This window comes from Myotis yumanensis, unplaced genomic scaffold (genome assembly GCF_028538775.1).
Source record: "Myotis yumanensis isolate MYYU_CA2020_CCGP unplaced genomic scaffold, mMyoYum1.0.hap1 SCAF_11, whole genome shotgun sequence".
NCBI classification, from domain to species: domain Eukaryota; kingdom Metazoa; phylum Chordata; class Mammalia; order Chiroptera; family Vespertilionidae; genus Myotis; species Myotis yumanensis.
The window spans coordinates 21,180,713-21,207,981 of NW_027223762.1; the positions used below are offsets into that span (position 1 = coordinate 21,180,713).

Consider the following 27,269-nt stretch of genomic DNA (forward strand, 5'->3'; position numbering starts at 1 on the left):
AGGTGGGAGGAATCCCAGGCCGAGGCAAGGTGAGAAGGAAGGGTCGCCAAGACCCCGCCTCCGTGTCGTCACGTGGGGGGCGGAGTCGGAAACGTGACGGCGTGCGCGGGGGCGGGGCTCTTGCGGCGCGCGGGCGCGGGGGCGGGGCGCGGCGCGGCGCGGCGCTCGCGGCTGCTGCCTGGGAGGGAGGCTGGGCAGGCGGCGGAGCGGCGCGGCTCTCAACCTGACGGGGAAGTGGCCCCGGCGGCTGCGACTGACTCTCCCGAGGCGGACCGACGGACGGACGACGAGGGCGGGGGCTGGGAGCCGAGCCGGGCGACTGAAAGAGCGAGCGGGTCAGGCTCAGCGTCGGCCACTCTCTCCGTCCGCTGAATGAAGTGCCCGCCCCGCTGAGCCCGGAGCCCGGCGCTTTCCCCCGCAAGATGGACGGTTTCGCCGGCAGCCTCGGTGAGTACGGCTGGGAAATCCTCCCTGGGCTGCCCAGGCTGGAAACTTCGTTGCCTCTCCAGACAGCCCAGGCCCTGCTCTCCACCCTGCCCCTCGGGATGGCGGTGGTTCCACTGCACATGTTCCCCTCGAGGCTGCCGCCCCTCCGCTGGCTGCGGCGGACTCGGAACCCCTCCCCCCTGCCCAGCGCTCCTCGGTAGGACCCCGCTCTCCTCCCAGCGCCCCTCGGTGCCTGGCCCTCCTCTCCCCAAAGCGGGAACCCCTCCTCTCCGAGAGGCCCCGAGAGCCGGTACGCCCTTCCCCATACACTCAGGGCTCCCCCCACACAGACCCTTTTTCGAGGTATAACATTCCTCCCTTTTTTCCACACACTGAACTCTCGGAGTCGGGACACCCCTTACCCACGCAGAGCCCGCTCTTTAGTGTAGGGACCCCCCCCCCCCCCGTTTCTTCTCAGGAAGGAGGCACCCCCAAACCCCCCGTCTTCGCTTTGACTTTCGGAGACTTCTTGCATCTTTCAGTAGCTGACAACTTCCCCTCACTTCTCTGAACATTTTGCAGCGGTGGAGGGAACCAGAAACACCGAAGCATCACTTGTTTTAATACAGAGAAGGAAGAGGTGGCATCGGTGTTGGGGGACCCTCTTTAAGAGGAACGAAAGCAGGATTTTTTTTTTTTCTGGCTTTGCCAGCATGTTGGGGAGACGTAATTCTGCCCGGTGAATGCATAGGAAAGGGGGCCTTTGTCAGGGGAAGAAAGGATTCTCCATTTTTGGAGTCTGCTGTCTTTGTGGAATGGGGAAAGGGAAGAGGTTATGAAGTAGGCTCAAGTATCCTTTGTGTCCCCTTTCACCCAAATAAAGGTAGCAAATTTTGTAACTGGCTCCGGGAACCAGAACTTGAGGCTGGTACTCGGGGGGCTCTCTAACCTGTGTCTGGAATTCCTGTTCTTCGAGGCCACCGGAATCTGGTTACTGTAAAGATTGAGCTCGATTGTGGTGATGGTGAGAGAAACCCGTCTCTGCTCTGGCTGATCCTGCAGTTATGTGATACCTGCTGCTGGATTTGTATTCGGAGTATTCTATTTAGAGGTATAGCTTGTATGCAAACACCTTCTTTTTGCATTTCTTGATTACCAGTCCCTAGTTGGTTCATGTTCCTGGATCAGTGCACGATCTGGCCATGTTGGGATTAGATGGGTTTTTAAATCTCAAGTGAAAAAGTCAGCCCAAGAGCAGTGGGCCTATTATAAGTATTAAATGGCAAAACACGGTAATTGGGGCCCTTTTTTTTGGGAAGAAAACAACGTTAGAGTGCTTGGAGAGTGAAATCCTAAAATAGGCAGCTGAGTGTTACTCTTTCCCCCCCAAAGGCACCTGTTGTCCATTTTCTAGTCTTTGATTCCTTGCATAGTGAGGTGGTTTCATTCTTAGGCTCCTTTTAAAAAGGCATCAACTATTCACTGCCCCCTCCCCCCCACCCCGCCTGAATTTATTTGCCAATTATATTGAACCTAAAGACTTGTCTTATATGGTGGCAAATGGGTGATCGTATACTGGGGCAAACATTGAGTGCCTTGAGGGATGTTGGCTCCTCAGCCTGTAGGAATGGCGGAATCACTACTCACAGTAGAATTAGCTGTTCTGCTTCTCTCCTGTTGGTAAGGACTTGCCAAAGATTCCTCTTCTGTGTTTTGAGGGAGTCTTTCTCATCAGTTGGGGCACTAAGTTTTATTTTGAAATAGTGGATATGCCTTATTAAATAACTTTATCCCTCTTGCCAATTCATGAGGCCACTTAGATGAAGGTGAATTTTAGTTGGGGCTCCCACGTTTCATAAAAAGCATTAGAGTTGACCCGAGTATTGGATTTTTTTTTCTTATTCATTTGATGCCATCCTTTCAGTGGTACATTGATGAAACGTTTCCTTTCTTTAGATATGGTGTTGATCAGCAACAGGGGTGATGCTGGTCTCTAAAGAGAGGAACCTGTGTCAGCAGAGAGGGAAAGAAATGGTTCCTGGCAGTATTTCTGGAGCTGATCTTGATGAAAATACTTCTCCCAGGAGCACTGTGCTTTTTCTTTCTGTGCCCCTTGTAAGAGAAAAACTAGGCCCCATCTTAATTGAAACCTTAAAGGGTTGGGGTGGGGGAGGGATAGTGCTGGTATATTTTACTGGTAGCCTTTAAGCAGAGCTTTGCTCGCTCTTGCCAGATTGCCTGTTTCTGTTCCCTGCAGTTCATTAGTCCAGAGCTGAGAGTTGCATTGATCTTTATTTTATCATCAGGAGAGCTATGAATGTAAAGGCAAGCACTTGTATTCTAGTAGATGTTTAAAAACTTGTATTTAACCAAACAAGAATTCAAAACATGTGAAGTTCTTCTGGGGTCACAAGTATTGAAAGCGTTTGTTTATTCTCAAGGAAGTGTATGTGTGAATCTCTTTTTATACACTAGATGGGTTCTTAAAAAGATAGTTTTATAGTGATAAAACTGTATTTTTATAAGCAGAAAAGTTGAGTGCTTTATAAACAGAATGATTCTAGAGAAACTGATTATTTAAGGGAATCTTATGGTAAATCACTCTGTAAGTGAAAACCTTTTAAAATTTAAACTGTACCCTTGTTGAGTGTTTAGATAAAACATTCTATTATGTGCATTTTATAAGATGTCTAATGGCAATTAAAAGTGTTTGTAGTGGTTTTTGAAATAATAGAGAGGAATGTTAAGTGACTGGCCATGTTATGTGCACTACATTGAAATAATATGCCAGTTGTATAACTTTTGTTTTACGTAAAAACAACTAAAGGATGCTTTAAATCTCTGCAGCTGATAAGTTTCAGGCAACTTGGCTGGCAGGTGCTTGTACTTTGGAATTTCCCTTAGGCTAGTAGCCTTTCGTTTACGAATTATAATTAAAAATGGCAGCACCTTGGAAACGATTTTTTAAAAACTTTGTGTGTGTGTGGTGGGGGAGTTCCCTGAACAATCTATCTTGATGTCCAGCCTCCAAATCACTATATATGTATACATACACGTACAAAATGTATATACAGTATATATTTTAAATCGTAGGATATGTGCAAAAGTGGGAAGCTATTGACATGGCTTTTTTATTGATTTTCATAAGGCAGGGGATAGGTGCATTTCATGCTTAGTCTTTTTATTGTCTTTTAAAAATAAAGGTTTTAACTTTCAGAGTTTTATCTTGGAATTTACTACTTTATACTAAAGTAAGTTAAAGACAGCATACAGTTAACTATGTTGGTTTTAACTGTTTCTGCTCCGAAGATTTTTTTGAAACCCCCAAATAAAACTCAAAAATTTATTTTCTGAAGAAAGATTGTCATGAATGAAATTGTAGGGTTAGTATAAGAAACATAACATTCTGGGTGCAGGATATATGAACAAATAGTAGTAGTATGCTTCAATTTATGAAATATTTTAAGAAAATATTTTTAACATTACAGTATTAGGACTTAATTCTTATCTCATATACTCTTGCTTTCTAAAAGGAACAATGCAGCCTATGATTTCTACAAATCTAGTCTAAAGCATTCTTTATATATTTAGTCACATACAATGTTTCTCATGTGATAACATTATTTGGGGAATTTTCTTTAAACTTTTAATTTCTTTTTTAAAAAATATATTTTATTGATTTTTACAGAGAGGAAGAGAGATAGAGAGTTAGAAACATTGATAAGAGAGAAACATGGATCAGCTGCCTCCTGCACACCTCCTACTGGGGATGTGCCTGCAACCAAGATACATGCCCTTGACCGGAATCGAACCTGGGACCCCTCAGTCCGAAGGCCTATGCTCTATCTACTGAGCCAAACCGGCTAGGGCTAATTTCTTTTTTTCAAAAAAAAATATATTTTATTGATTTTATAGAGAGAAAGGGAGAGGGATAGAGAGAAACATCGATGAGAGAGAAACATCGATCAGCTGCCTCCTGCACACCTCCTACTGGGGATGTGCCCGCAGCCAAGATACATGCCCTTGACTGGAATCGTACCTGGGACCCTTCAGTCCGCAGGCCGACGCTCTATCCACTGAGCCAAACCAGTTAGGGCTTAACTTTTAATTTCTTATTGGTTGTCTCTTAAAAGGCTGAAGATAGGCTTATGTTACATTACATGACATGAATAATAACTCTTATATGGTCCCTGCAGCATCTGTAATATGAGTTAGCTAGAGTACATGTATGTGGATTAACACCTATTTTATGACCAGTACTATGTTTGCTTGTTCTTAGGGGAAGGACAAATCAGCCTTTTAGGAGCTTACTATCTAGTTTTAAATAGATATGTTTAAGCATAAGTAAAGTACTTGAAATGGGAGTAGAGGAGGGAAAAGCACCATTTAGAATGCTGTGCAATGTATCAAGCTTGTAACTTCTGAAAGAACATTTGGAGATTGCTAAATTTATCTCTATAGACCCTGGCTTTTTAAAACAATGGAGTAATATTAGGGAATAATATTACTAGGTCTTTTTCTGTCTATATTTAAGTTTGAATAACTTGTGGGGAAAGGACTATATTAATTTTATATATATGAGTCCATTTCTGTAACATGTAAAACTTCAATGTTCATAAGAAATTTGAGAAGAACATTATGATTTTAAATTAGATGGATTTTAAGGCATTAAAAAAGTAAGGAAATAATCTTCATCAACTGTTGCTTCAGTGTGGAATATCTATAGTATATTTCTGAATATATGTATGATATTTTGTCCTATAGTTTAGTTGTCTATAGTATATTTCTGAATCTATGTATAATATTTTGTCCTATAGTTTAGTTGTCTCAGACTGTTGTAATGCCTTAACTTTGCTTATTGATGTATAATTAACAAAAAGCTTTATCTCATTTAATCTGCACAGTAACCTGGGGAGAAGAGAAATTCCCCTTATGTAGATAAGGAAACTGAGGTTCAAAGAGTTTGAGATTAAAAAAAAGATATTTAGATCCAGATTTTTTTCTTCAATTTTTTGGTGGGGGGAGAGATGGGGAGACTTAACTTGTTAGGTTTGTATTTGTATTATTTTAAATAATGAAAACAGTACAAAAGAAGAAATCTTATTGTTATTTTTAACTCATCTGTATGCATCTGATGTTAACATGTTGATATTCTTATTTTTAGTCTTTTTTATGCCTAGTTTTTTACATAGATAAAATCATGTTATAGCTATAAGTTTGCACTCTTCCGCCCCCCCCCCCCCCCCATTGGATCCTAACCATTATTTTACTTGAACTGAGATTTTTCTGATGGAGTCCAATATCTTTTCCCTACCCCATTTTACTGACTTCGTAACCCACTGGTGCATTATATCTAACATGCCTGAATCTGAACTATTCTTCCTCTAAATCAGCGTTTTTCCACTGTCTGTATTACCCAGCCCTGAAAGGTCAGAATCATGTTTGATGCCTTACCATTTTTGCCTACCACATTAAAATCTCTGCTAAGATTTGTCAATTCTTGTCACATTTTCTCATCCCTTACTTGCCTTTTTCACCACCACAATTCAAATATTTTTTCATGTTTGGATTATTGATAGCCCGCCACCTGTTCCATTTATGGGGGGGGAGGAGCTTCCTATAAATCTTTCTGAAGCAGTGCTTTGATTGTGCCCTTCACTCTTTTAGATTGTTTAATTGCCTTAATGACTAATTTCAAACATTAGCCTTGTTCTCGAGGCCCTCCATTATCTTGTTCTGCTGTCTTAATATTTCCGGGCCAATGACATATTTCTTGTTTCCCAAATTTGGTTGGTACTTTTTCATCCCTGTGACATTCCCAGTACCCTTCAAGGTCTAACTCAAATATTGCTTTCTAAACACCCTTCCTTATTTGTTGCTTTTATTCCCAGCCTAAAGTATTTACCCCTTGGACTTTTAGCATAGGAGCATTCTTAGAGCACTTATCATGGAATATCTCTTCTTATAAGGTATAAATAATTATTACAAGTCTTACAATTATTATAAGTCTCATTTCTCCAGACAAATTACAAATCTGTTGAAGGCTAACTCTCTCTTGTGTCTGAAATTTCACAGCAGAGCAGTAGAGATTTCATGAGTAAAATTTGGGGAAGAAATTTGTTGGCCATCTGATAAAGAGCTCTACGCTAGGTTCTAAGGCAGGGGTCCTCAAACTACGGCCCGCGGGCCACATGCAAATACAAATATTGTATTTGTTCCCGTTTTGTTTTTTTACTTCAAAATAAGATATGTGCAGTGTGCATAGGAATTTGTTCATAGTTTTTTTTTAAACTATAGTCCGGCCCTCCAACAGTCTGAGGGACAGTGAACTGGCCCCCTGTTTAAAAAGTTTGAGGACCCCTGTTCTAGGGTATTGTTTTTGAAGTGCAGGTCTTGTGTATGAACTATTATTATGGATTTAGAAATTGATTTATTTGGGGTTAAGACCAACACTAAAAAGAATAAAGAGTTTGGCTCAGTGGATAGAGCATTGGCCCGCAGACTGAACGGTCCCGGGTTGGATTCCGATCTAGGACACATACCTGGGTTGCAGGCTCGATTCCTGGCCCTGGTCAGGGTGTGTGCTGGAGGCAACTGATATCCCCCCCACCCCCCCACTTCTCCCCCTCCTTCTCCCTCCCTCACTTCTACTCTCTAAAAATCAATGGAAAAATATCCTCAAGGAGGATTAACCAAAATAAATAAATAAATAAAAATAAATTTTAAAAAAGAATAAGGAGGGGAAGAAAGAAACATAAAAAAATTGATGCTTCATATAATGTTGATTAAAGAAACTTTCAATTTTATATTTTTATCTTAGAATTACATTGTAAAGTTTTCTTACTATGGGTCACAGTCAGATGAAAGGTACACTTCTAGTGGCTAATCCCCATCTTTGAGAGACTAGGTGAGAGGATGAACAATCAGAAGTAGTTATACTGAATTGTGTTCTTTGTTTTTGAACTTTTTAGAATCTGAATACAACAGTTCGAAAACGGTTAATAGCAGCAAAAAATATATATAGTTCTAAAATCAGTTTAAAATATGTTTTTATTAATTTTAGAGAGAGAGGGATAGAGAAATGGAAACATCAGTGAGAGATACTTCTGTATACTCCCTGCTGTGGATGGAGCCTGCAACCCTGGGCATGTGCCTTGACCGAGGGGGAAGGAGATCAGATTAGAAATGGGGACCTCTTGGTTTATGGGTCAACACTTTTTTTTTTTTTTAAAATATATTTTTATTGATTTTTTACAGAGAGGAAGGGAGAGAGATAGATAGTTAGAAACATTGATGGGAGAGAAACATCGATCAGCTGCCTTCTGCACATCTCCCACTGGGGATGTGCCCGCAACCCAGGTACATGCCCTTGACCGGAATCGAACCTGGGACCTTTCAGCCCGCAGGCCGACGCTCTATCCACTGAGCCAAACCGGTTTCGGCAATGGGTCAACACTTAACCATTGAGCCACAACCTGGGCTAGAATCAGTTTAATTGAGGCAAACTCAGTATGCAGAAATGTGGTTTTATAAAACTGATAGGTTAGGATATGTTACTTTATAAAGGATTAAAAAAATTTTTTTTGCCAAAATAATTTTCCATATTGCATTTTTAGCTTTTCTGATGAAGTTATCTATTTCTTGACTGATTCTCTCCTCATTAGCTATTTAAAATGTATCTGGTCTTTAAGGCATGGCTCAAGCACACTTTTTTTTTCTCTCCTCAAAAGGCTGTGCCTGATTATTTCGGTCTTGCACACATACCATTGCACTATGGTGCTTCTAAAGTGGAGGAGACTGAGCACTTACACCTAAGGGATCTGGGGGTGTAGCCAAAACTTGGAGTTTATTTAACTTAAAAGTTTATATGATAATTTCACAACCGTTATAATAAGAATTGATTCAGATAGGAATCATTGATAGATGCTAAATCTAGGGGATATTTTGATGAGCAGGATTTTTGCATGGTCTTAAATATCTATATATTGCTTATTAGTTGCAAGGGGAAAAATATAATAACACTATACAGTCGTGAAATAACACCTTGAGTGCATGATCAAAATAAATAGCACTAGTGGACATTGTGTGCCTCTGAATGTGATGCCCTGAGAACACATCACTTATGCAGTTCTCTAGTAAGTAATGCATAACCTGAATCTGATCATGAGGAAACGCTGAATTCTTTTTAAAAAGTATTAATGTTAAAGAGACAAAGGAAGACTATGGAAATGTTCCAGATTAAAGAGACGTGGCAACTGCAATACCTGATTCTAGACTGGATCTTGTATTAGAGGGGATAATGCTATAAAGGATGATTGCATAATTGGATCACTTGGCAAAATGAGAAAGTGGATGGTCGATTAGGTAAATAAAAGTATTGCATCAATATTAAATTTATTGAAGTTGATAACTATCCTATTTTATTCTTAGGCACTACACACTGGAGTTTTCAGGGGAAAAGGACCATGGTATATGTAATTTACTCTCAAATTGTTCCCCCCCAAAATTGTGTAATATGTGTGTGTGTTTTACTAGTATATATGTACATATAAATGCATGTATGTATACATAGCCATATATAGAGGGACATAGAGAGGGAGGAAGTGATGACAGAGGATGGGAGGATACTCAAGTACAAATAAAGCAAGTGACTAAAATGTTAACAATAGGTGTAAAAACTATGGATATTCTTGTTCTTAACACTTTCTTTAAGCTTGAAATTACTTTCAACTGAAAATTTTTTAAAAATCAAACTTTACGTATTACTCCATAATATAGTATTTTAAAAACATGGAAATAGAAATATCTCCTGTCCCAAAAAATTCCAGGCAAACTCTTGGGATAAACTGTGGCTCCCAAGAATATGTTCCATGTATATCATGTGGTTTCCTTTTATCCCTAGGCCTCAGTTTGGGAAACATGCCTCGGGGCCAGAGGCAGCTGTGGTTCAAATTTAGCCGACAGACATGTTTTGTTTGGCCCTTTTGAAAGATTGGGAAATTTCACATAAAAATCTGGATCTTTGGTTTCTCTTGAAAAATGGAATGATCTTGCCACTCTAGGCTTGAGTTCCATAGATGATGTGTATACTCACTAAGTGGTGTGATAGGTAAGCAGCTCCTGTCCCTACCTTACACATAGTTTGTTTCACGTATTTATCTTATTATCTGGCCTCTTTAGGCATGTGTTTGCAGCCTCTACCTAGCCCAAGAGCTAGGGGTGTCTGTCTTCTTCATGCTTTTAACAATTTCAGAATTAAATTGCAGAACTGACGCCCTGTCACCTGCTAACCTTTTAGTGTGTGCATCCTATAAACAAGGAAATTCTCCTAGATAACCATACTATAACCAAGCAAAACAGGAAATTAATGTTGATACATTACTACTATAATCCTCAGCCTATGCAAGTTTTGCTAATTGTCTTAATAATGTCTTTTATAGCAAAAGGATCCAGTTTAGAATCAAATGTTGCATTTAGTTGTCCTGTCGCCTTAGTCTGCTTCAGTCTGGAGCAGTTTTTTAGTCTTTCCTTGAGTTTTGTGACCTTGACACTTTGCAAGATTATAGGCCAAGTTGTTCTGCAAAATGGCCCTAAATTTGATGTTTCCTCCTGATTAGATGCAAATTACGTATCTTTGGCACCAGTGCCACAGAAGTGAAGCTGTGTTTTGTTTCATTGTATCCTGTCAGATGGCATGCAGTTTTTACTTGTCCCATTAACTAGTGATGTCCACTTGGATCAGTGAATTAAGGTAGTGTTTGCCAGGCTTCTCCATTGTAAAATTACTTTAAAAATATTTTTGTAATTAATAAGTATTTTGTAGACAATGCTTTGAAATTTTGTAATTATTCTGTTTCTCATCAGACGGTCAATTTATTGGTTTATTTATATCTGTATGGACTCAGGTATTCTATGTTTTTTCCAATGGATCATAATCTGTTTATTTTGAAGCTCAAATTGGGCCCATTTTGGGTCGTGGGTACCCATTTATGCTGGTTTCTGCGTTGTTTTGACACGTTCCCATCATTTTTTAAGGACTTTCTTGCTATTTGACACAGTGAGATGATTCAGGTGCACAATTCAGTCTGTAATCACATGCCTATATACTTTATATAATTTTAAGTAGGGTTCAGGTTTTGAATTAAGTCATTTTAAGTTTGTGAACATTTTTATGGTTCTTTTGTAATTTTGTAACTGCATAATATTTATCTTACAGTTAAACATTGTGTTAAACACATGCACGACTAGATCGTTAATGTAAATTAGTTTGAAGGTATTTGCTGTCAATGAGAAGTCATTCAGGATATTTCTTATTACCCTGTGTCTATATTTAAACAATCAGCAACTATCTTAGAGAGCAAGATACTGTTAGGTGGTGCGTGTATGAGGAACTTGGTTAAAAGAAAATATATTTAAGCCACAAAATCAACCATGCTTTTTTCCACTTAAAACATTGTGATCATCTTTCCTTCTCAGCAAATATATAAACTTTAATGCATCATTATTTGGACATCTGGTTCTTAAGCTGGGTATGTAGGACATAATTTAACTTATTCTTGATGGCTGATGGTGATTATTATGAGCATTAGACATGGTTCTGTGCTGTAATATCACTAGTGGTGCCTTTAAGAGCTACATGCGTATGGCTTTTTGCTCCACACACTCTAGTGGTTCTCAACCTTCCTAATGCCGCGACCCTTTAATACAGCTCCTCATGTTGTGACCCAACCATAAAATTATTTTCGTTGCTACTTCATAACTGTAATTTTGCTACTGTTATGAATCGTAATGTAAATATCTGCTATGCTACATGTGTTTTCTGGTGGTCGCGACCCACAGGTTGAGAAACTTGCTATCAGGTTTCTGGTATACATTTATACCATTACTTAATTTTTAGTACTGCTCTCCACCTTGGTTCTTCACAATTACTAACATAGGAAACTGTTGCAAAGTAGGGGCAAGCATTTACAAAAACAAAATCTCCAGCTTATTATAAACATGAGTGGGGTATGATGGAATTTCTTCCCAAGCAATGGACATTCAAACCATCCACATATCACCAGAACTGAATTTGCAAAGATTATTTTTTTGCCTAAGTCCAAGTCCAACAGAGGAGCTGAAAATCAGTCATAATTGTCTTCTTGCTGTTGTTTGTCACCTAGTGTCAGTGTGCTTTAATCTTTCCTTTCTTTTTATTTATTATTCTTTAACAGTCTCATTTATAATATTGAACTTATATCTCTTGAAAGATAGGACTCTTCCTTCATTATCAGACCTTAAATTCGACAGTAATTTCTTTCTTTCTTTTTTTTTTTTTTTTTATTGATTTCAGAGAGGTAGGGAGAAGGAGAGAGAAGCATCAATGAGAGAGAATCATTGATCAGCTGCCTCCCACACGCCCCACACTGGGGATCAAACCCGCAGCCCCGACATGTGCCCTGGCCGGAAATCCAATTGTGATCTCCTGGTCCATAGGTTGACGCTCGACCATTGAGCCATGCTGGCCGGGCGACAGTAATTTCTTAATATCAAATATACAAATATCTGATTTTCTCTTAAGTGTCACTTTATAGTGGTTTGTTTACATGAAGATTTAAACAAGATTTGCTGTCTCTTAAGACTTTTAATCTGTTTATTTCCATTTCCTTTTTATTTTTTCCTTTGCAATTTGTTAAAGAAACTAGACCTTTTGTTCCTATAGAGTTTAACACAAGTGCTGATTGTATTCTTTGGTGGTATTTAACATGCTTCTTTGTCTTCATATATCCTATAAATTGAATGTAATGGATTTTTATATATTTGATATATTTCTGTCTGCTACTGTTACTCTTTCTTTTCTTTTTTTCTTTTTTTAAATGCTCAGATTTGTCCATCTTTGGCCTATGGGAGCATCTTCAAATTGACTCCTGAGTCCTGATCCTAGTGGTTTTTGCTGGCTTCCTTGCTTTCTGATATGACAGGATATTCAAACTTTTCTTCTATACTTTCTGGTCTAATTCTGCAATCAGCTTTTTCCATAAGAAATTGTGGTTCCTTTTGGCAGGAGATGGTATTCTTGACTCTAGAGGTGCTCATTGTTACTGGATTGGTTATTTCTAGTCTCTCTTTTTTATTTCCAATTTTAAGTCTGCTGTAGGTTGGGAAACCAGATAACAAAGCTGGTTTGACTTGCATAAGGATTGTTTTGAAGCTCAAAAAGGAAGAACCCAGCCCTGACCGATTTGGCTCTGTGGATAGAGCGTCGGCCTGTGGACTGAAAAGTCCCAGGTTCAATTCTGGTCAAGGGCACGTACCTTGGTTGTAGGTACATCCCCAGTAGGACGTGTGCAGGAGGCAGCTGATCTATGTTTCTCTCTCATTGATGTTTCTAACGCTCTCTCTCCCTTCCTCTCTGTAAAAAAATCAATCAAATATATTTTTTAAAAAAGAAGAACCCAGAGTTCAAGGCCTATACGTAAAATTTAAATTGTGTGGTGTCACACCTTCAGGGACAGGATCATAACTAATAAATATTGCTAATGTTGATGATACTGTGAATAATAGGATACCAGATGTTCCTCAGAGTAAAATAATAGATTTCTGAATGAGGCCCTTAATATAAGTGCATGAGCTTTTAGCTTACAAACTTGATGATACATACATGTTATAGCCCACTTATGCTCCCTGTGTTTTCTTTTGTTAAGGTGATCTTTCTTTTGTTCCTTTTGTTAACATAAATCCTTAGAAAACTGAAGGGTTAGGATATTTTAGTCAAATTACGCTGTATTATATTTGGAGTATTCCATAATAAGAATGCACTTTTTTTTTCCCTGTAAGAATATACTTTCTCTGACTTTCCAAAATTGATGACTTCCTGTTTTAAAACAACTAGTGTTGATATCGGATACTTTTCCTTAAATCTTTTTTTCAATTCTTGCTTAATGCTCTGTAAGTGACTGTCTTATGCTGATCTTTAACTGACACATCAGAGCAAATGACAAAATTTGTTTGCATTTTTCACTGAGCCATTTGTTCCAGAAAAGTGTCATAACTGACTTCTGTTGATGAGTGAGTAGGAGGTTTTTTTTAAAAATTATTTTTCATTTTTTAAACTTTGAAGGATATCCTGTTTTGACTTTAGTTGGGGCATCGCCTTTGATTTTCTTTCACTGCTTTGAGTACCTCTTGGCATTCATCTTTTTTTTTAAATCCTCACCTGAGGATATTTTTTCCATTGATTTTTAGAGAGAGTGGAAGGGAGGGAGGGAGGAGGAGAGGGAAAAACATCGGGACTCAAACCTGTAACTAAGGTACATGCCCTTGATCGGGAACTGAACCCAAGACCCTTCTGTGCCTGGGCTGATGCTCTAACCATTGAGCACACCGGTCAGGGGTTGGCATTCATCTTTAATTCTCTCCGATTAAGGTTAGTATGGATGTTTTGGGCACAATTTCTTGATTTTATTAGGATCTGCTCTTGTGCATTATTTGAGATAAGGTGTTGGGAAACAAAGTTGAGAATAAAGAGAGCTGATTAGGGAAATAATCAGTATTTGACTATTTTTTCTATTTAAAAAAATTTTTTTAAGGTTTTTATTTTACTAATTTTTTAAAGACAGAGAGGAAGGGAGAGAGAGAAACATCGATTTGTTGTTCCACTTATTTATGAGTTCAAGGGTTGATTCTTTTCTGTGCCCTGATTGGGGATCGAACCCGCAAGCTTGCTATATCTGGACAATGCTCTAACCGAGATCAGGTCAGGGCAATGTTTTATATTTCTTGAAATTTTGTTTGTGAATGAGATTTAATGATTATATGCACACTGAAACTTCTTGGTTCATTAGTGCATACTTTAATGGGGCTAAGGTAATGGGTTTGAGTCTTATATAAGTCACTTATTTTTTTGTTTTGTTTTGTTTCTTGGTCATAAACACTTCCAGTAAGTAAATGGGTTTTGATTAGCTTCTTTGATCATAGTCTCTATACTAAGTGCAGTGATAAATTGGCAAATGAGCCACTTGAAATCCCTGCTCTCATGAAGCTTATAATTCTGTGGGGGATTCAAGCAATACTTATTCAGGAAATATTTATTGAATGCTTGGTATGTGCTCAGCAGTCTTCCAGCTATAAACAAAGCTCTTATGGAGCTTATAATGCAGGCTTTTAAAATACAGAGTAATAAGAATTGTGATGGTGAAGTATAGGAAGCTTTGGAAACATGGAGGGTTACCTTAAACCTTCACCATTTAGCCTTTTATTTTTTTTTCAAGTGCATGTCTTCGTTTAGGGTATAAGTAGATAAACAGAGGTCAGGTCATAATGGAACTCTCAGCTCTTGGAAACAGTTTAAAGGAATAACATTTACTTTTTTTTTTTTCTACTCCCATACCTGAGAAAATAAAGTACATATAGAGCTCACTTTGGTTGCATGTTTTTCTGCCTATGGAGAGGCTGTTGTCATATGTGCCCTCCTGGTGTCATCCTAATTTAAGGCAGTGAATTCAATGACTTCTATCTTCTCTGTTACCTATTTAAGTGTTAGCTTTCTAAGATATTTGCTTTTTCTATATCTTTGATGGATTATGAGTCCTATAATTGTTTATGATCTACAGTATACTTGCTGTTGGAAATAGTCATTGGTGCTGTAGTTAATGGACGTAAGAAATTTGGTTTACATGGATAACTTTAAAAAATATTTTTATTGATTTTAGAAAGGAAGGGAGAGGGAGAGAGAGAAACATCAATGATGAGAGAAAATCATTGATTGGCTGCCTCCTACATGCCCCACATTGGGGATTGAGCCCTCAACCTGGGCATGTGCCCTGACCAGGAATCGAACCGTGACCTCCTGGTTCGTAGGTTGAGGCTTAACCACTGAGCCATGCCGGCCGGGCTATACGAATAACTTTTTGAAAAGGCATAGTAAAGCAAAGGCCCTACAGTTATTCAGTTATGATTTCAGGAACTATGTTACACATTATATAAATTAATTGTAATAACTTTCTAAAGGACCAAAATATCTTAATTTCAGCTTTAAAAATACTCTCAAAAGTAACTGTTAAGTAGATTGAATAAGACTGAACCTGTTATAACTCTTCATATGGGTGTGGATGATTACTAGTATAGTAATGTCTGACAGTTTTTTGGTGACTGAAATGAACTATATCTCTCAGAATAAAAATCTAATCAACAAATATTTATTCAGCAACTGCTACACACCAGGAGGGATTGTTTTCATACGGGGACCATATCAGTGAACCAAAAAAACAACAAAAATCTCTGCTTTACTGAAGCTTATATGCTAGTGAGGGGATAGAGAATAGCAATTTTCATTGAATTACTCACTCTTGGGACATCAGTGACTCCTGTATAAACATTGATATATGCATTGTCAATTATAAATTTGTTATTGTTTTTTCATAATATAGATGGCAATATAACCTGTGTGGGGATTCGTTGTGTTGAGATAAGCTTAGAGAAAAGTAATCTTGGGGATGCAAAAACAGGTAGGTAAAACATTGACAGTTGTGCTAGGCTACTTGGTTATCATGCATCTTAGTCACTGTATTTGATCTTATGATAAGGTTTTGGAATCTGTATTTTCTTATGTGTTCATTCTTGATTCTTAGTTTGTCTTTGTTTCATTTATATTTAAGATTTTATTGTTTATTAGTACTTTTATATGTTTAGACATGTATTTTCTTTATGGTTTTAATTTTTTTGTGTGTGGAAGAATTTGTATTTTTATAAAATCTTATTTTTTTTGCAGGTTAATTACTATTACATAGTTCACTTTTTGTCAACCTGGATTCAGGACCCCTATTCAGTTATTAAGGAGAATTCTCAGGATGCTGTGGAGATCTCCAAACAGCTGTTTGTGGGTGGTGGTTATGGTAGAGGCAAACAGTGGATTGTGTGAGTGTGTTCAGGATGAGGTCACCTCTTTCACCTTCTGGCCCTCTTTCTTTCCGGACCTTAACACCTACTTTGATACTTAGAGCAGTTCAGACTGTTTGCTGTGCTGTGAGCAGTGGTTTAGTAGTAGCACCTATAAGATGATGTTAGATGTTTTATGGATAAGACCCATGGGAGTATGCCTATGTCACAGCATCAACAAAGAAATTGTTTCAGTAGTTTGAAAACCATTGATATAGTTTTCAGTGTTTTGACCTACTTTAGGCATACTTTAGGCAATTGTTTTATTATTTAGAAATTAATGTTTTAGCATTTACTCAGCCAATCTGATTTAATCTGCATGTAGCCACTGGATTATTCTTTCAATACATTTTTATTGTTGGTCCCCAGTTTACAATTTTATTTTTTTTTTATCATTTCCAATCTCTGCGCGATAAACTCTTAGCTTGGTATCCAAGCTTCCTCACCACCTGGCACCAGCTTAACTTTTCCAGCCTTACCACGCACTACTTCCCTTAATTTTGGAATCTTAGTGGGTCCTCTCAGTATCCTTTTTCTTGCCTAATTTCTTGCTATCTTGTTTCTTCTTATATCATTACGAGAGGCCCACTGCATGAAAATTCGTGTAAGAGTAGGCCTTCTTTCCCCCGTATGCCGGCACCGCCTTCCTTCCTCCGGCCGCCAGGCACCCGGGACCTGGGCTGGCTTACCTCTGGCCCTGGCTTCGTCAGGAAGGATGTCTGAAATGATGTCCGGAAGACGGCTGGTCTAATTAGCATATTACCCTTTTTTATTATAGATTTATTATATTATGTGATACATATATATGATATTGACAGAATTGCCATATAACCTAGGGAAAATAGGAAATTTAAAAACCAACAGATAAGATAAAGACACATTCCTAAGAGTTGTATGAGCAAGTATCTTTAGAGCATTGCTTTGAAATTGTTTTCTCAGCCTGCTTAGTGTCTGCTTATCTGTTCTTACCTCTCATCACTGATGTTTTGTGTATCCCTGGATGAGCCAATCTGCTATTTTGTATTATTGGTCTTCTTTAAAACTTAGTTTACTCTATTCCTTTGGGAATTTGTCAGGCATTTTTGTTAAATGAACTGCATTCTTGATAGCAAATTCTCAGTCATCACAGAACATCTCATTATCATATCTTGATTTTTGTGAAAAAGAATAGAACTACAGAATAGTTTTGAGGTTTCAAATTTTTAAAATCAGCTTTATTGAGCTATGTTTTTCCTATTCTAAAATATACCAAATTTAAGAGTATAATGGAATATTGAAAATTTTATGTAATTGTGTATCCACTGTCACAATTAAGATACCAATATTCCATTACGCAAAAAAGTTCCCTTGTACCTCTTTGCAGTCAGTCCTCTCTCTTAACCCCCAGTTACTGGAAACCACTGATCTGCTTTCTATTACTACATTTTGTCTTTTCTAGAATTTCATATAGCTGAAATCTTACAGGCTGTAGTCTTTTGTGATATTCACATAGCATAATGCTTTTGAGATTCATTCATGCTATGCATTTCCGTAGTTCCTCTTTGTTGCTGAGTAACACTTTATTAGTTTATTTATCTAACAGATCGTGGGTATTTGGTTATTCTGAATAAAAGCTCTATAAGCATTCACATACATGTCTCCCCACAATCACTACTTTCTGACTATGGACTTGCCTATTTGGTGCTGACTTTTTTTTAAATTGGGTTGTTTGTCTTAATAAGTTTTGAGAAATCTTATATACTCTCAATGCAAGACCTTTATCAGTTACATGTTTTGTAAACATTTTCTTCCAGTGTCCTTTTTTTTTAAAATTAAATCTTTATTGTTCAGATTACATTTGTTCCTCTCCCTCCCCCCCCCATAACTCCCCTCCTCCCAGTTCCCGCCCCACCCTCCGCCCTTACTCCCCACCCACTGTCCTCATCCATAGGTGCACGATTTTTGTCCAGTCTCTTCCCACATCTCCCACTCCCCTTTCCCCCCCAAGAATAGTCAGTCCCTTCCCTTTCTATGTCCCTGATTCATTATAATCACCAGTTCATTCTGTACATCAGATTATTTATTCACTTGATTCTTAGATTCACTTGTTGATAGATGCATGTTTGTTGTTCATAATTTGTATCTTTACCTTTTTCTTCTTCTTCCTCTTCTTAAAGAATACCTTTCAGCATTTCATATAATGCTGGCTTGGTGGTGATGAACTCCTTTAGCTTTTCCTTATCTGTGAAGCTCTTTATCTGACCTTCAATTCTGAATGATAGCTTTGCTGGATAAAGTACTCTTGGTTGTAGGTTCTTGGCATTCATCACTTTGAATATTTCTTGCCATTCCCTTCTGGCCTGCAAAGTTTCTGTTGAGAAATCAGCTGACAGTCGTATGGGTACTCCCTTGTAGGTAACTGATTTTCTTTCTCTTGCTGCTTTTAAGAGTCTCTCTTTGTCTTTTGCTCTTGGCATTTTAATTATGATGTGTCTTGGTGTGGTCCTCTTTGGATTCCTTTTGTTTGGGGTTCTCTGCGCTTCTTGGACCTGTAAGTCCATTTCTTTCACCAGGTGGGGGAAGTTTTCTGTCATTATTTCTTCAAATAGGTTTTCAATATCTTGCTGTCTCTCATCTTCTGGCACTCCTATAATTCTGATATTAGTGCGCTTGAGGCTGTCCCAGAGGCTCGTTACACTATCTTCGTATTTTCAGATTCTTTTTTCATTTTGCTTTTCCGGTTGGGTGTTTTTTGCTTCTTCGAATTTCAAATCTTTGACTTGATTCTTGCGCTCCTCTGGTCTGCTGTTGGGTGTCTGTATAATATTCTTTATTTCAGTCAGTGAATGCTTAATTTCTAGTTGGTTCTTTATCACAACATCGAGGGTCTCATTAGTTTTCGTGAGGCTCTCATCAAGTTTATTGGTAGCTTCTAGCACATTATTGCAAGCCCTCAAAATTGCATTTTTTAGCTCTATATTCTCCATTTCTGTCATGTTTTTTTGTCTCCGCATTTTTTATGCTTTCTTGGTGCACCCCCTAGTGGTCTTTGTGTGCACTCTTGTTCTAGTTAAGTCTTGATTGTTGTAGTTAATACTAGAGGGATTTGACCACCAGGCCGACTGGCTGTGAGAATCAGCTGTGGGAAAACTTCTGTCCTCTGGAGAGGTGCTAATCTAGCCTTTGCCTGAGGCGATCTGGCAAATGGCTCTGCGCAGGGCGGGCGGAGGGAGCAGTTATGGCTGCTCTCAGTCTCGTTCCCAGAGGCTCTGCTTCTCAGAACCCCAGCCACCGCTGCAAACCTCGGAGAGAAAGCTGCCCTCACGTTCCAACTGATGCCAGACAATCCCGCTTCTCCTGTTTGAATCTCAGTCCCTAGAGACTCGCCCGGATCTGGAGCTCAGAGTCTGAGACTCCCTCCTGATTGAAAACGACAACCACACCCTCAGCCACCAGCCCGCTCTGCGCGCGCACCTCCGCACCTTTTTATTTTCCACACTGCGCCTCCTCTGAGCCTCAGTATGCTGTTCTCTCTCCTTCTAGTTGAAGAGTCTCTCCTCAGCCAGCTTTCCTGTGGTTCTGGGTGATGTCCATTCCGCTTTTAGTTATATTTTTGAAGTGGTTGTTTGCGGCAGCAATCTCCGGTGTTTACCTATGCCGCCATCTTGGTTCCTCCTCCAGTGTCCTTTTTTTATTGTTATTCCTCACCAGAGGATATTTTCCCCATTGCTTTTCAGAGAGAGTGGAAGGAAGGGAGAGAAGCATCAATGTGAGAAAGACACATTGACCAGTTGCCTCCCACACGCACCCTTGCTAGGGAAGGGGAGGGAACCCAAAACTCAGGTACGTGCCCTTGACTGGGAATTGAACCTGAGACCCTTTGCTGCTTGGGCTGATGCTGTAACCACTGAGCACACTAACCAGGGATCCACAGTGTCTTTTGAAGAGTGTAAGTATTTTATTTTGATGAAATCCAACTTATCAATTCATTTTTATGAAGTTTATTTTATCATTTTTTCCATTATAGTATGATTTTGTGTCCTGTTTAAGAAATTTTTGCATAACTCAAGTTCATAAAGATTTTAAAAGAAAATTACTTTTTCTGCTCACAATACTTTTGACACCAAATGTGTGGGTTTTCTACATCAGACAATTCTGATAATATCTGGAGTTGATGCAGATCTTACAGGTTAAGGGTTCAGTCCCACAAGACTACCCCCTACTTCAGATGCCAATTTCAAGCCCAGGCCTCATGTACTTCTGAGTGACCAGTTATAAGTGAGGGATTCACATAGTCCCCTCCTTGGGTTTGATAATTTGCTAAAATAGCTCACAGAATTCAGGCAGAACACTTTACTTACTATAATACTGGTTTATTATGAGTATAACATAGAAATACCCAAGTGGAAAAGATGCATGGAAAAGGTATATGGGAAGGAATGTAGGGTTCCAGGCCTCTGGGTATGTCATTCTCCCAGAACCTTGATGTTCTCGTTTACTTGGTAGCTTTCTGAACCCCGTCATTTGGGGTTCATGTGGAGGCTCCTGTTACATAGGCATGATTGATTAAGTCATTGGCAATGATGACTGAGTTGATCTCCAGTTCCTCTGAGGAGTGGGGCTGAAAGTTCTAACCCTTTAATGTGGGTGGTTCCTCTGGCAACCAGCTCCCATCCTCCGAAGGTCACCTGATTAACATAAACTCAGGTATGATTGAAAGGAGCTTCTCTCATCCCTGTTACTCAGAAAATTTTAAGGGTTTTAGGAGTTTTATGCCAGGAACTAGGGGTAGAAATGAAATATGTATTTCTTAAGTCACAGTTTCTCTCTTATTATTTTCTTTTAGAAGTTTATAGTTTTAGTTCTCCCCCTTTTTTTTTAAGGCTGATGGTCCCTTTAGAGTTAATGATTGTATAGGATATGAGGTAAGAATCAAGGTTCATTTATTTGCATATTGATACCTATTTTTCCAGTACCATTTGTTAAAAAGGTTAGCCTTTCTCTATTGAATTGCCCTGGCCTCTTGGCTGAAAATCAATAAACCACATGTGTTGATCTGTTTCTGGACTCTGCATTTTGTTTCATAGATTGCAGTTTATCATTAAATAAACAGCACACTGTCTTAATTACTATAGCTGTCTAGTAAAGAGTTCAATAAATTTTTTTGTATTTGAAAAATAATTTAGAGGAAATTTAACTTTAAAAGCTTGTAGACTAAACTTTAAAGTATAAATATAAAATGTTAATAATTTCAATAATTATTAACATTTTATATTTATATTTTATTTATTTTTATTTTTAAATATATTTTATTGATTTTTCACAGAGAAGAAGGGAGAGAGATAGAGAGTTAGAAACATCGATGAGAGAGAAACATTGATCAGCCGCCTCCTGCACATCTCCCACTGGGGATGTGCCCGCAACCCAGGTACATGCCCTTGACCAGAATCAAACCCGGGACCCTTCAGTCCGGAGGCCAACGCTCTATCCACTGAGCCAAACCGGTTTTGGCTATATTTATATTTTAAAGTTTGCTTTAAAAATTAAAGGACATGAACTTTCTTGATTTACTAACATTTTTAGGAGTTAGAGTAGGCATTAATAGAAAATTTTATAAATGAAGAAGCTATAAGATTTACGAGAGGCTATAAGGGCTAAGTTAGAGATTATATAATTTGTGTGATGAAGCAAGAACTAAATTCCAAGTGCCATGCCTTTAAAAATCTGGTGCGCTTTTCTACTACACCACACTATTTTCATTTGCTACTATTTTCTAAAGTGGAATATTGGAGAATGAGTGTTTTATAAAAAAAATTAACCACTAAATTTTATTTAATTAAATCATAGAGCTATAGGAGAACTGTGAATCCATTTTCCTTGGTCACCAACATCACAAGACACATTAAGAAGTCAAAATTGGCACCCTTAGCTGGTTTGGCTCAGTGGTTAGAGTGTGTCAGCCTGAGAACTGAAGGGTGGCAGCTTCACAGGCTTGATTTTGTAGGTGTGGGAGGCAACCAATCGATGTGTTGTTTTCCCATTGATGTTTCTCTCTCTCTGTCTCTTCCCATCCCTTCCACACTCTAAAATTCAACAAAAAAAATATCCTCAGATGAGGAGTAACAAAATAAGGTAAAAATTGGCATTATTATTATTATTATTATTATTATTATCATTATTGGTGTGTTTTACAACATTTTAAATTTAGAAATGTAGGAAAGAGGCAGCAGGATTTAGTAAATGAAAGCTGAAAAATTCCCTTTTAAAAACCTGTTTTAAGAATTGAGGATATTCTTTTCAAGATGAGAACAAGAATACTAAAACTTAAATTTTAGACTATTTGAGTGTGGGTTATCTGTATTTTAATGCCAAACTTTTACTACCTTAAGTTCCTTCCCCCCAAAATCCCAACAACCTGAGATCATGGTCAGGAGGTTCTTACAGGATTATTTGTGAAGGATGATGGGATTTGGGTAGTCACGGTGAAAGAAGTGGTAGCATTTGTAATATATTTTGAAGAGCCTTATGGATGTGCTGTTAGATGCAGGTAAGGATGAAGAAAAAGAGTATATCATGGATAACTCCTAGTATATTAGCCTGATCAACTAGGTGCTGTTATTTACTTGATATGGGGAAGACTTAGATGAATTAGAAGAGCTGTGGAGGAAAAGAAATAGGATAGAAGCTATTATAGCCTTTTAAAAAGTTTTCTCTTTTTTAAATTTTGAAGTTGTTTTTTTAAAATATATTTTTATTGATTTCAGAGAGGAAAGGGGAGAGAGAGAGAGAGAGAAGGAAACATCAATAATGAGAGAGAATCATTGATCAGCTGCCTCCTGCAGGCCCCTGGTGGGGATTGAGCCCACAACCCAGGCATGTATACTGACCGGGAATCAAACCTCCTAGTTCCTAGGTGGACACTCAACCACTGAGCCATGCCAGCCAGGCAAAGTTTTATTTTTATGGAAAGTAAAATCACATCTCAAGAGTTGGAAGATAGAGACAAGATGAAATTACTTATGATCCTACCCTCCTAAACAGTCCTTTTTAGTGTTTTATTGTGTGTGTTTGCAGTCTTATAATAAACAAACTTACTATAAAGGTAACTACTTAACTCTGTTGTAGCATGAAAGGAGCCATAGATAATCTATACATATAAAAAGCCTAAGTTACCGTTATGACCGAACAACCGGAACGACCAGTCGCTGTGACGCACACTGACCACCAGGGGCAGATGCTTAACTCAGGAGCTGCCCCCTGGAGGTCAGTGCGCTCCCACAAGGGGAACGCTGCTTTGCCAGAAGCTGGGATCACGGCTGGCAAGTGCAGCTGTGACAGTGGAAACTTCTCCCGACTCCGCAGCAGCGCTACTGAGCAGCGGCGGCAGGCACAGCAGATTGGGATGAGCACAAGTGGTGCAGCACTGGCTCGGGCTCCTCCCTGGCCGCCTGCCACTTAGCACACTGCTACCTCCCCCGAGGGGTCCCAGGTTGCGAGAGGGCTCAGGCGAGGGTCCAGGTGAGGGACCACTCCCCTTCCCGTGCACGAATCTGTGCACCGGGCCCCTAGTCTAATATAATAATAGAGGGATATGCAAATTAGCCAGGATGCCATAACATCACGTCCGATCTACAAGTGGCAGAGAGCTACAGGAGAGCAGGGCAGCGAACTATGTGCGGGGAGAGCTACAGGAGGGTGAGGCAGCAAGCTAAGAGTGGGGAGAGCTACAGGAGGGCGGGGCAGCGAGCTGCAAGGGGCAGAGAGCTACCAGCGGTGATGGGCAGCGTGGCCAACTGCGGCAAGCGGCAGCAAGCTACTTGCGCACGGATTTGTGTGCAGGGCTACTAGTCCTATCTAATAAAAGAGAAACATGGTAATTAACCGTAACTTCGCTACCCTTCCCATTGGCTAATCAGGGCGATATGCAAATTAACTGCCAACCAAGATGGCGGCCGGCAGCCAGGCAGCTGAAGCGAATATGAGGCTTGCTTGCTCCAGGGATGGAGGAAGCCAATGTTCCCCGCCTGCCACTGCTGGGCTCTGAGCTGCAGTCTAAGAAACTATGTTGCAAATATAGAAGCTAAACAAGCTCCAGAAACCTGCTTTCAGCCAGCTTCCGCCTCAGAGCTTAGAGTGGCAGTGATGGCAACAATGTTTCAATTAGCCACAGCCTCAGAGCTGGAGCCGGCTCTCAGCTCCAGTAACAGCCATAGAAGGTAAATAAATCCCAGAATAAAAGAAAAAAACAGAAAAAAAGAGAGCTTGGGAGCTTCAGTCACCCGCCAGCCTGAAAACGGCCCTCAGCCCCTCACCCAGACTGGCCAGGCACCCCAGTGGGGACCCCCACCCTGAAGGGGGTGTGACCAGCTGCAAACAGCCATCATCCCCTCATCCAGGCTGGCCAGGCACCCAAGCGGGACCTCCACCCTGATCCAGGACACCCTTCAGGGCAAACCAGCCGGCCCCCACCCATGCACCAGGCCTCTATCCTATATAGTAAAAGGGTAATATGCCTCCCAGCACTGGGATCAGCGGAGCCGTGAGGCCTCACGCCCCGGGATCAGCAGAGCCGTGAGGCCTCCTGGCACCGGGATCAGTGGAGCCGCGAGGCCTCCCGGCACTGGGATCAGTGGAACAGCGAGGCCTCTTGGCACCGGGATCAGCGGAGCAGCGAGGCCTCACTGTCCTGGTGTCAAGCAGAGCTGAGAGGCCTCTCAGCACCGGGATTAGCGGAGCCGAGAGGCCTCCTGGCCCCTGGAGCAGCGTGGCGGGGCAGCGCCCAAACCCCCTGATCGCCCTGTGGCTCTGTGTGTGACAGGGGGCGGGGCCACAACCTCCCTATCCTCCCTGCTCTGTTCGTGACAGGGAAAGTCGTCCCAACCCCCTGATCGGCCCTGCTCTGTACCTGATAGGGGGGCGCTCCCCAACCCCCTGATCGGCCCTACTCTGTGTGTGTCAGGGTGCGGCGCCCCAACCCCCCCATGGGCCCTGCCCTGTGTGTGACGGGGTGGAGCCGCAACCTCCCCATCGGCCCTGCCCTGAGTGTGACAGGGGGGAGTGCCCCAACCCCCTGATTGGCCCTGCTCTGTGCATGACGGGGGGAGCTCCCCAACCCCCTGTGCGTGACAGGGGGGAGCTCCCCAACCCCCTGCTCTGTGTGTGACAGGGTACGGATCCCAAACCCCCCTGATGGGCCCTGCTCTGTGCATGACGGGGTGGCGCCGCAACCTCCCCATCGACCCTGCCTTGAGTGTGATGGGACGGTGCCCCAACCCCCCAATCTGCCCTACCCTGAACGTGACTGGGGGTGGCATCGCAACCTCCCGATCCGCCCTGCTCTGTGCATGACGGGGTGGCGCCCTAACTCCCCAATCGGCCCTGTTCTGAGCCCAACCAGGGGCTGCACCTAGGGATTGGGCCTGCCCTCTGCCACCCGGGAGCGGGCCTAGGCCAGTAGGTCGTTATCTCCCGAGGGGTCCCAGACTGTGAGAGGGCACAAGTGGGGCTGAGGGACACCCACCCCCCGCCAGTGCACAAATTTTTGTGCACCGGGCCTCTAGTGTATAATAAATGAGTGTGCTTGTATTCCATTTCATCATTTTCAGGGGTTTTTTCCAGTCCTTATTAGAGACCCTGAGATTTTGGGTACATCTGTAAAAAGCACTCAGGGTTTTGCTAACTAAAAGGATAGGTGGAACCCAACAGTAGTAAAATTGTTTTGCAGGCTCTGACATAGTGTACAGTGTGGCTCTGAGGCTATAGGAATTGATATGTTTGGCTGGTTAGATCTATTAGCTAGCTATACATTAGTCTTTAGCTACATCACAACATGCTTCTTAGTAAATACTACATAATATACACACAATTTTTTCTACTGAAGGATAAAAAGAGGGAAAATATTTAGAATTATGTCTGTTGTGTGTTTAGACTGACAGTTGGAAAATTTCTAAGGGAAGAAATTGCTGTTGCAATTTTATTTCTTAAGGCCAAACCCAATCTAATGCTGTAATAACTAAAGATTTAATTCTTTTAAGTTTTGGCTTTTTAAAATCTCTGAATGTTCTTAAAGGGATATTATTATGTTTTGGTTTAGCTTTTTCACCTGTTACTAATTTGTTAAGAGTCGTTGTATGCACTCTTGTTTTTACATGTGTTAATTGTGAGATGGTTGTAGGCTTTCCCTTCTGCCACTTTTAGGGCAATTCATGTTTTGCTCATTTTAAACTATATTTATAATACATTATTTTTTGTAGTCTATAAGTACACACAACAAGATATCTAATGTTAATGATATATTTAAACCTGGAATATTCTAAATAGTTGGTGATGAAAATCAAATTAAAAAAAATAAGATTAGACAACATATATTTATATTTTTTAATTATTTTTCACTGCATTTTTGTTTTATGTTTTTATTGTTGATTTGTTTAACTTATGTACTGTGAATACACATCCTTTGTCAACTATATATGCTATTTTTCTCCATGCTTTGGCTTGCCTAGTTATTTTCTGAATGATGTCTTTGGATAACTAGGAATTTTAAATTTTTGATGAAGTCTAATTTATTGTTTGTTCCCTATGACTAGTGCTTTTACTTGTAGGTCTATTTCAAATTAATTTCTAAATGTGGTATGTGATAAGGGTTAAAGTTTATTTTTTTAACTTGTAAACAATAACAAATAGCCTTGTTTGTTAAAGACTTTGCTTCTCAATTACATTTAGAATATTACATTATAAAATAATTAGATCTGCAAGTAATTACGTGGTTAGCAGCTCATTGGTTATCAAAACTGTGCTTCTGCGGTCAGAATTACAGGTTCATTTCTTCAGGATCCAGTCAACTTGGCCTTGTTTTGTGGCCATAGAATATATTACTAACCTGCTTTAGCCATTTGGTTAATTTGTATTGTTTCTCTGAAGTAAGGGGATATAAGATGACTTCATTGTGC

The 27,269-nt window shown here is 40.0% G+C and overlaps 1 protein-coding gene across 1 annotated transcript in view; it reads left to right on the plus strand.

The window, feature by feature from the left end:
- The first annotated feature begins 202 nt into the window (after positions 1–202).
- Positions 203–27,269, plus strand: part of EML4 (EMAP like 4) — a 163,158-nt gene continuing 136,091 nt past the window's right edge. Inside the window, exon 1 of the mRNA XM_070429100.1 lies at positions 203–447. Within this exon, the coding sequence (XP_070285201.1) occupies positions 423–447 (25 nt within the window). The 5' untranslated portion in view covers positions 203–422. The remainder of the gene's footprint in view (positions 448–27,269) is intronic.